The sequence below is a fragment of the Pristiophorus japonicus genome, unplaced genomic scaffold, assembly GCF_044704955.1.
Source record: "Pristiophorus japonicus isolate sPriJap1 unplaced genomic scaffold, sPriJap1.hap1 HAP1_SCAFFOLD_29, whole genome shotgun sequence".
Lineage (NCBI taxonomy): Eukaryota > Metazoa > Chordata > Chondrichthyes > Pristiophoridae > Pristiophorus > Pristiophorus japonicus.
Window position 1 is genome coordinate 5,981,827 of NW_027252668.1, and position 11,213 is coordinate 5,993,039.

Below are 11,213 nucleotides of genomic sequence, written 5' to 3' on the forward strand. Positions count from 1 at the left end.
AGAATAAATCCCACCCTCACACACCAGACAGATATATGCAGAGAAAATCCCGCCCTCACAAACCAGACAGATATATACAGGGAAAATCCCAGCCTCACATACCAGAGACAGATATAAGCATGCAAAATCCCACCCACACACACCAGAGACAGATATATACAGGGAAAATTCCACCCTCACATACCAGAGATTGATATGTACAGGGAAAATCTCACACTCACATACCGGAGACTGTATATATACAGGGAAAATCCCACCCTCACACACCAGAGACAGAACTATACAGGGAAAATCCCACCCTTACACACCAGAGACAGGTATATACAGAGAAAATCTCTCCCTCACATACCAGAGACAGATATATACAGGGAAAAGCACACCCTCACACACCAGAAACAGATATCAGCATGGAAAATCCCACCTTCACACACCAGAGGCAGATATTTCCATGGAAATTCCCACCCTCACACACCAGAGACAGATATATACAGAGAAAATCACACCTCACACACGAAACAGATATATTCAGGGAAAATTCCATCCTCACACACCAGAGCCAGATATATACAAGGAAAATCCCACCCTCACATACCAGAGACAGGTCTCCACAGAAAAAATCCGACCCTCACAGACTAGACAGATATATACAGAGAAAATCCCACCCTCACACCAGAGACCGATATATACAGAGAAAAGCCCACCCTCACACACCAAAGACAGATATATACATAGAAAATCCCACCCTCACATACCAGAGACAGATATATACATGGCAAATTCCACCCTCACATACCAGAGACAGATATATATCGGGAAAATTCCACTCCCACACACCAGAGACAGATGTATACAGAGAAAATCACACCCTCACACAGCAGACAGATATATGCAGGGAAAATCCCACCCTCACATACCAGAGAAAGGTATCAGCATGGGAAATCCCACCTTCACACACCAGAGGCAGATATTTCCATGGAAATTCCCACCCTCACATAGCAGAGACAGATATATAGAGAATATATCCCATTCTCACACACCAGACAGATATATGCAGAGAAAATCCCACCCGCACAAACCAGACAGATATATACATAGAAAATCCCACCCTCACATACCAGAGACCGATTATATGCAGAGAAAATCCAACCCTCACACCAGGGACAGATATATACAGGGAATATTCCACCCTCACATACCAGAGATTGATATATACAGGGAAAATCCGACCCTCACATATTGGAGACTGTATATTTCCAGAGAAAATCCCACCCTCACACACAAGAGACAGAGATATGCAGAGAAGATTCCACCCTCACATATCGGAGACCGATATATACAGAGAAAACCCCACCCTCACTCACCAGAGACAGGTATATACAAAGAAAATCCCTCCCTCACATACCAGAGACAGATATATACAGGGAAAATCCCACCCTCACATACCGGAGACAGAAATATATACAGGGAAAATCCCACCCTCACATACCAGACATATATACAGGGAAAATCACACCCTCACATACCAGAGACAGATATATACAGGGAAAATCCCACCCTCACATACCAGAGACAGATATTTCCAAGGAAAATCCCACCCTCACATACCAGGGACTGATATTTTCAGGGAAAATCCCACCTTCACATACCAGAGACAGATATATACAGGGAAAATCCCACCCTCACTTCGCAGAGACAGATATCTACAGGGAAAATCCCACCCTCCCACATCAGAGACAGATATATACAGGGAAACACTCATACTCACATAAAATGCTGACAGGTACAAAGTGAAACCCGCATTCCCCTCCCAGAAACTGACAAATTCAGGGTAAAAACTTTGGAGCAGAAGTTGACAGAAAGCGAGGAAATCCTACAGGTACAGATTATACCCAACACTCTCCAGAAATGACAGGTGCAGATTAAATCCCACTTTCACATCCCTGAAAGTGACAGGTACAGATTATACTCCACTCTCGTATTCCAGCCACAGATTGGCAGGTACAGATGAAATCCCATCCTCACATACCAGGGCCAGAAAGATAAAGAAAAGCCCACCCTCACATACCAGAAAATGATAGATACAGAACAAAACCCATATTCACACACCAGAAACTGACAGGTACAGATTTTGATTAAACCCACACTCGCATACCAGAAATGACAGGTACAGTTTAAACCCACACTCGCATACCTGAAACTAACAGGTACAGTTTAAACCCACACTCACATACCAGAAATGACAGGTACAGATTAATCCCTACACTCACATACCTGAAACTAACAGGAACAGATTAAATCCCACACTCATATACCAGAGACAGACAGCTACAGAATAACCCCACACTCACAAAGTGGAAACTGATGGGTACAGATTTATCACAACATTTGTATACCAGAAACAACCAGGTACAGACTAAATCTAACACTCACACACCTGAAACAAAGAGGTACCGAATATCCCCCACACTCACTGACAGGTACAGAATAAACATTACACTCACATACTCAGGCAGAAAGGTACAGAATAAACCCCACACTTACATATCAGAACCTGCCAGGTACAGATGAAACACAACTCTCACATACCAGAATCAGACAGATGCAGATTAAACTCCACACTTGCATACTAGAGACTGACGGGTATAAAATAAATCCAACACTTGCATACCAGAAATTGACAAGTACAGAATAAAACACACAACTCACATACCAGAAACAGATAGGTACAGATTAAACTCCACAGTCAGATATCAGAAACTGACAGGTACAGATTAAACCCCACTCTCATACACCAGAAACTGACAGGTACAGATTAAACCCCACAATCACCTACCAGAAATGACAGGTACAGATTCTACCCAACACTCACATACCAGAAATGACAGATTAAACACCACTCAGATACCAGCCACAGATGGACAGGTACAGATGAAATCCCACACTATCATACCAGAGGCTGCCAGGTAGAGAATAAAACACGCACTCCCATACAGAAACTGACAAAGTGCAGAATAAACCCACACAAATACACAGAGACAGACAGAAACAGAATGATAATCACATACCAGAATTTGACAGGTGTATAATAAAACCCAAATTCGCCTGCCAGTAACTGAGGTAAAAAAACAACACTCACATATAAGCGACTGACAGCTATAAGAAATAGGAGAAGGCCAAAAGGACTCTGAAGCCTGCTCCACAATTCAATAGGATCATGGCTGAACTGCCCAATATCCAGACAGTGCTTCTGACAAAGAAATCCAAGGCTGGGTTCAGCAAGAACAAGTAAAGTGGACAAGATTTAATCTAATATCACGTTGGTTCTTTCCAGCGCCACCCACTCTGTGAAAGGGCTGGTTAATGTTTGAAGAAACTGATCAATTGATCACAATCTTATCAGCTGTGCTTCAGTTGGGAGCACCCTCACTTTTGAGTCAGAAAGTTGTGGGTTCAAGTCCCACTCCAGGATCTTGAGCAGAAAAATCTAGGCTGAAACTCCAGTGCTGTGTTGAGGGGGCGCTGCATTGTCGGAGGTGACATCGATCGGATAAGACGTTAAACCGAGCCACCGTCTGCTCTCTCAGCTGGACGCAAAACATCTCATAGCAATATGGGGAGTTATCGCGTGTCATAGGCAATATTTATCCCTCGATCAACACAACACAACAGATCATTTGACCATTATCATGTTGCTGTTTGTGGGAGCTTGCTGTTCCCAAAATGGCTGCTGCGTTACATTACATCAGTGCTAACACTTCAAAAATATTTCATTGGATGTGAAGCAGGTCATGAAAGGCGCTATATAAATCCAAGTCAGTATTTTTCTACTTAATATTAAATCCCGATGGTTGATAAACTGGGAGTTTCCTGACCAGAAGTCACCCTCAGTCAATCTCGGTTATAAACCGGTCAATGTCTGTTGAACATGTAAAAATCTAGATCGGCAAACAGAGCAGCGAGCTTGCTGTTCAGATTATAATATATATATATATATTTATGAAAAAATACATGAACCTTCTTCGTAAGATTTTTGCCTGATAGCAGAACAGAAACACATAAAGAACAGATATAAATCAGGAGGTGTTGCAACTGATGACCTCATTCAGGAATTTGAGATTGTGGCGAGCAACAAATTTGATTGGTCTCTTTAAACATCCAATCAGAGAGATACAGAACAATGGATATTGACAAGCCAATCACAACCATTGCCTTCGCCCATCCCTCATTAGCATAGGGCTGTGGGCGGAGTGCGGGCTCGGAGCAGTTTCCCCAAATCTGCGCCGGACTGAACGAGACGATGGTTGACGAAAAGAAAACAGGTCCCGCCAAGAAAGGCGCCAAGAAAGTAATCAAGAAAACCCCAGCGAAGAGCGGCAAGAGGCGCAGAAGGTCGAGGAAGGAGAGTTACGCATCTACATCTACAAAGTGATGAAGCAGGTTCACCCCGACACCGGCATCTCCTCCAAGGCCATGGGCATCATGAACTCGTTTGTGAAGGATATTTTGGAGCGCATCGCGGGTGAGGCTTCCCGCCTGGCCCATTACAACAAGCGCCGCACCATCAGTTCCCGGGAGATCCAGACCTCCGTGCGCCTGCTGCTGCCCGGGGAGCTGGCTAAGCACGCCGTGTCGGAAGGGACAAAGGCGGTGACCAAGTACACCAGCTCCAAGTGAGACTGCCCCGCTGTCCTGAGAGATCAAACCCCAAACACAACGGCTCTTTTAAGAGCCACCCATAACCTCTCTGAAAGAGCTGCACAAACACATCTCCCTTTACACTCTGTTTACTGTAATTATTTCCTGAACAAGTATATTTGAGAATTTTTACACTTCCAGCTGTAGATTTAGTTTTGAATTTTCAGATATCAGTTTCACTGTCCGGTTCCACCTTAGCGTCGCTGGAATTTTCCGCCAACTACAAATACGGTCCCTGGTCGCTGTTTCCCTTTGCTTTCAGACACGTTCATTTACACCGCCTGCCGAATTAAGAGCTTGTTTAGCGGCTGAGACTCAGATTTCAGTCACACATTCTCTCTCGCAAGCCCTTTTCAAGTTTATTTTTCAATTCCTGTTGCGGGTCAGTCCGTTTATTCAGCCGACACTACCCGCAGTGTAACAACCCAGAATGGGAGTTCTTACAGAGACCAGAACCGGGGCAGTTTGAACACTCTGTCCCTCTTCCCTTTTCACAGAAGGACTCCCAGTTCTGGGCTCACTCCCGGCTTTGAAGGGGATCGATCGATAATCTGTGAAACCCAACTTTTACAAAGATTGAGTTGGAATGTGTCCCGTTACAGAATCGGTGGGGATTGATTCCCGCCCATTAGACAGTTTGAAATAGTACCCGAATTTAATCCTGATTGTAACAGCCTGGAACTTGCAAGGGGAATAAGTAAAAGACAAAATTAATTACAATGTGTTGGGAAATCTTTGACTAATGGTGAATTTATATTAACATAATCCGCTATTTTAAAATTTCTTGGGGTTTTTGAATTAAAAATCGATATTCTGACTGTTGGAGACAGTAATTTCTGCCCTACTTTCATTGGTGGGTTGCACAGACTGTGATTGGTCACTTGAAAAGACCAATGAAATTCACCACCGAGCGACCAATCACAAATTCGTTCCCTGCATTCCCCCAGAAGGTACAAGAAAAGCAGATGTGGGAGGAGTTTCTCATTCTTTCTCTGAACGTGTGGATTGTGAAAATGTCTGGGAGAGGAAAAAGCGGCGGTAAACTTCGGGGCCAAGGCAAAGTCTCGCTCCTCGCGGGCCGGACTGCAGTTCCCTGTGGGCCGTGTTCACAGGCATCTGCGAAAGGGGAACTACGCTGAGCGTGTGGGTGCCGGAGCCCCGGTCTACATGGCTGCTATGCTCGAGTATCTGACCGCTGAAATCCTGGAGCTGGCCGGCAACGCGGCCTGCGACAACAAAAAGACCCGCATAATCCCCAGACACCTGCAGCTGGCCATCCGCAACGACGAGGAGCTCAACAAGCTGCTGGGAAAGGTGACCATCGCTCAGGGCGGGGTGCTGCCTAATATCCAGGCTGTGCTGCTGCCCAAGAAAACCGCCAGTGCGCCCAAGAGCAAGTAAAGCGGACAGGATTTAATCTAATAACTCAAAGGCTCTTTTCAGAGCCACCCACACTATCCGTGAAAGGGCTGCTTTCTGTTCTGTGGATCACAATTGTCCCTGGTCTAAATTTAATACAAAACAGACGGAAGCTGAACGTCAGACAGCCGAATATGAACCGGATGATAAGAGCCGAGTATAAAGGAATGAGCGGTTGATGGGCTCACTGACTTTTATAGGGGCAATAATTCCACAGGGAGAAATATATACATTTGAACACATTGATCCATGCGGACTTTTAATCTTTTTTTAAATTTGCGTACAGAAGGATGGAATTGCAGCTCATGGATAATTTAAAATGTTACAAATAGTATCCGACCTGTGCCTGCATTAAGAGCTGGGTTAAAGGTGAGATACAGATTACAGGCAGCTCGTCCCCTCTCTGGAATCGATTCCGGTCTGTGCAGTGGGATCAATTCACTATCAGATCTCCCACATTGGGGGGGGGGGGGGGGGGGTGCAGTCGGTACACTGGGAATCTGACTCGCATTGATACCTGGATCAAAGCCGCACCATCAGATAATCACCGCGTGCGTGGAACCGGTCGCACCTCTTTTCTTTGCTGATTTGGTGGCTCTGAAAAGAGCCGTTGTTGCACTTGGTGCGAAAGCTTGGAGCCCGGGCAGGGGGAGTCTAGGCGCGCTCCCCGCGGATGCGGCGGGCCAGCTGGATGTCTTTGGGCATGATGGTGACTCGCTTGGCGTGGATAGCGCACAGGTTGGTGTCCTCAAACAGCCCCACCAGGTAAGCCTCGCTGGCCTCCTGCAGGGCCATGACGGCCGAGCTCTGGAAGCGCAGGTCAGTCTTGAAGTCCTGAGCGATCTCCCGCACCAGGCGCTGGAAGGGCAACTTGCGGATCAGCAGCTCGGTGGATTTCTGGTAGCGGCGGATCTCCCTCAGAGCCACGGTGCCGGGTCTGTAGCGATGAGGCTTCTTCACTCCGCCCGTGGCCGGAGCGCTCTTCCGGGCCGCTTTGGTCGCCAGCTGTTTGCGAGGAGCTTTCCCTCCGGTCGATTTGCGCGCTGTCTGCTTGGTCCTGGCCATTTTCTGAACGGATCTCAGTACAATCTGGGACACATGGACTGGAAATGGTCCTTTTAAAGTGTCTTTCAGGGTCTGCCCCTGGGCTGTGATTGATCATAACCCGACCGCCAATCATGTTTCAACCAATCACCGAGAGCGAAAGGGAAGGGGGGGGATTACTGGGCCATGATTGACTGAAATGAAACTGACAAGTTCCTCAATTTCAAACAGCCCGCCAATTTCAGAGTCTCAACGAACAGAGATTAAATAAACTCTAATTTCCCGCCAGCAATTTAAGAATTCGGCTCTTTATAACCTCGATGGTGCCCCATTATAAATCACCAATCCCATTCTCTTTAACATTTCGGTTTGAATTCTGTCCCATTCCCTGATGGGTCTGTAGCGGGCGGGAATAATTCCCCGGTCACTGCATCTTGTGAACACAAAGTCCCGCATCCATCCCGCCAGTGCCGTCCCGTTTCACCGATTCTCACACACAAAGCTCACAACATAACAGGATTATCTGTGAGGAGAGATGTGTATCCCCGCCCGCTGATTGTGACCAGAACACCCGGAGTTTCTGATCTCATATTAAACTATTGTTCTCAAATATTTAATAATTCCCATATTCCTAAAGCGACTACACTGCAAAAGTACTTTATTGGCTTTGAGAAGTCCGATGGCCGTGTAAGGCGTTACATAACTCGGCGTGTTACTTTCCATTAAATAAATAACTAAAATAATTTCCCACCCAAATTGTCGACACACCCATCCCCAGGTCACTGTTCTCTCTGTGAGGCGGTGGGTGGCTCTTAAAAGAGCCTTTGTGTTGTGCTGGGTGGAAAGAGTGGAGTTGTTCAGCCGCCGAATCCATAGAGAGTGCGGCCCTGCCGTTTGAGAGCGTACACCACATCCATGGCAGTGACCGTCTTGCGCTTGGCGTGCTCGGTGTAGGTGACGGCGTCCCTGATGACATTCTCCAGGAAAACCTTCAGCACCCCGCGGGTCTCCTCGTAGATCAGGCCCGAAATCCGCTTGACACCGCCACGGCGAGCCAGGCGGCGGATAGCGGGCTTGGTGATGCCCTGGATGTTATCACGGAGCACTTTACGGTGCCGCTTGGCTCCACCTTTGCCCAGTCCTTTACCTCCTTTACCTCGTCCAGACATGATGATTCTTCACTCAAACTGTCGCTGAATGAGGAACCAACTGCTCCTGGCTCCTTTTTTATAGAGCCGAACCCGACCTGACTGAGAAAGCGCAGAGTGAGAGAGGCGGGAAGGGGAGGAGACAGAGTGAGAGATTAAACAGAGACAGAGCAGAGCGCCGCCTCTGATCTTCCAGCTCCACCTCCAGCTTTCTGCAACCGCCAATTTCAAATTGTTTTCTTCACAATACAACCGATACACAGCGCTCCGCACAAACCCTTACAGACTCGGAATTCATATTCAAGGCTTCCAGAGACCAGAAGCTGTGAAATAAGGTCCTGGTACAATTAACAATCAGGAATATTCCCGCCTATATAGTCCGTTCCCTGTCAATCTCAGACCTTATTCCATCTCCTCTCACAGACCGGTTCAGCACTTACAAACACCTTATTCCAGCTGATTTGGAGAATCTGGAGTTTGGGGTTTGAGTTGTGAGGCAAGATATCGCCGCCAGTCCCATCGTCTCTCAGAGACTCTTCCCCCTGAATCTGTGAAATGACAATGACCAGGAACTGAGACTGGAGCCGGACTTAAACCCCAGTTACAGTGAGGCCCGGGCCGGACATCCCATTCTCTGTGTTTTATTGTAGGCACTGGGGGAGGGGTGGGTGCAGACACTGAGGGAGGGGTGGGTGCAGACACTGCGGGCGCGGTGGGGTGCAGCCAATGCCAACGAGTCACCAGGGATCCCGGGGTCATTTTCAATGATTTCTATCTGGAATCTGAGCCCGGGACAGGGATTATTTGATTCCGGGATCAGCTCTTTTCTGACAGGCGTGGGTGGCTCTGAGAAGAGCCTTTGGGTTTAAATGTTTAGAAGTTGCCTTTTTATTTTTTTTGCGGCGCTGCTTTCTTGGACTTTGCTGATTTGGGCGTGGCTTGACCCTCGGGTTCTCCACCTTTTTGGCCGCCTTCACTTTCTTGAGGCTCTTGGGCTTCTTCGCCGCCGCCTTCTTCCCAGCCGGCCCTTTCTCTGTCTTTTTTGCCGTTAGCGCCTTCTTGGTGTTCATTTTCTTGGCTGCTGCTTTCTTTGCTGGAGATTTCATGGCTGTTGCTTTCATTGCTGGAGATTTCTTGACTGTTGCTTTCTTTGCTGGAGATTTCTTGGCTGTTGCTTTCTTTACTGGAGATTTCTTGGCTGTTGCTTTCTTTGCTGGAGATTTCTTGGCTGCTGCTTTCTTTGCTGGAGATTTCTTGGCTGCTGCTTTCTTGGTTGCTGGCTTCTTCACCTTCTTTCCCACTTTACCTCCTTTACCTCGTCCAGACATGATGATTCTTCACTCAAACTGTCGCTGAATGAGGAACCAACTGCTCCTGGCTCCTTTTTTATAGAGCCGAACCCGACCTGACTGAGAAAGCGCAGAGTGAGAGTGGTGCAACAGGGAGGGATTCAAATTCCTGGGGCATTGGAACCGGTTCTGGGGGAGGTGGGACCAGTACAAACCGGACGGTCTGCACCTGGGCAGGACCGGAACCAATGTCCTAGGGGGAGTGTTTGCTAGTGCTGTTGGGGAGGATTTAAACTGATATGGCAGCGGGATGGGAACCAATGCAGGGAGACAGAGGGAAACAAAAAGGAGGCAAAAGCAAAAGACAGAAAGGAGATGAGGAAAAGTGGAGGGCAGAGAAACCCAAGGCAAAGAACAAAAAGGGCCACTGTACAGCAAAATTCTAAAAGGACAAAGGGTGTTAAAAGAACAAGCCTGAAGGCTTTGTGTCTTAATGCAAGGAGTATCCGCAATAAAGTGGATGAATTAACTGTGCAAATAGATGTTAACAAATATGATGTGATTGGGATTACGGCGACGTGGCTCCAGGATGATCAGGGCTGGGAACTCAACATCCAGGGGTATTCAACATTCAGGAAAGATAAAATAAAAGGAAAAGGAGGTGGGGTAGCATTGCTGGTTAAGGAGCAAATTAAGGCAATAGTTCGGAAGGACATTAGCTTGGATGATGTGGAATCTATATGGGTAGAGCTGCAGAATACCAAAGGACAAAAAACGTTAATGGGAGTTGTGTACAGACCTCCAAACAGTAGTAGTGATGTTGGGGAGGGCATCAAACATGAAATTAGGGGTGCGTGCAATAAAGGTGCAGCAGTTATAATGGGTGACTTTAATATGCACATAGATTGGGTTAACCAAACTGGAAGCAATACGGTAGAGGAGGATTTCCTGGAGTGCATAAGGGATGGTTTTTTAGACCCATATGTCGAGGAACCAACTAGGGGGGAGGTCATCTTAGACTGGGTGTTGTGTAATGAGAGAGGATTAATTAGCAATCTCGTTGTGCGAGGCCCCTTGGGGAAGAGTGACCATAATATGGTGGAATTCTGCATTAGGATGGAGAATGAAACAGTTAATTCAGAGACCATGGTCCAGAACTTAAAGAAGGGTAACTTTGAAGGTATGAGGTGTGAATTGGCTAGGATAGATTGGCGAATGATACTGAAGGGGTTGACTGTGGATGGGCAATGGCAGACATTTAGAGACCGCATGGATGAACTACAACAATTCTACATTCCTGTCTGTCGTAAAATAAAAAAGGGAAGGTGGCTCAACCGTGGCTATCAAGGGAAATCAGGGATAGCATTAAAGCCAAGGAAGTGGCATACAAATTGGCCAGAAATAGCAGAGAACCCGGGGACTGGGAGAAATTTAGAACTCAGCAGAGGAGGACAAAGGGTTTGATTAGGGCAGGGAAAATGGAGTACGAGAAGAAGCTTTCAGGGAACATTAAGATGGATTGCAAAAGTTTCTATAGATATGTAAAGAGAAAAAGGTTAGTAAAGACAAACGTAGGTCCCCTGCAGTCAGAATCAGGGGAAGTCATAACGGGGAACAA

At 46.8% G+C, this 11,213-nt stretch overlaps 1 protein-coding gene across 1 annotated transcript; it reads right to left on the minus strand.

Moving 5' to 3' along the window:
* Window positions 1-9,106: 9,106 nt before the first annotated feature.
* Window positions 9,107-9,634, minus strand: LOC139248165 (histone H1-like protein HC2). The gene has a single exon (XM_070871909.1). It carries the CDS (start codon window positions 9,632-9,634, stop codon window positions 9,107-9,109), a length of 528 nt encoding a protein of 175 aa, XP_070728010.1.
* Between the last annotated feature and the right edge of the window lie 1,579 nt (window positions 9,635-11,213).

Excerpts from the sequence above, each read along its gene's own strand:
- LOC139248165 (XM_070871909.1), bottom strand. The coding sequence starts at position 9,634 with ATGTCTGGACGAGGTAAAGGAGGTAAAGTGGGAAAGAAGGTGAAGAAG.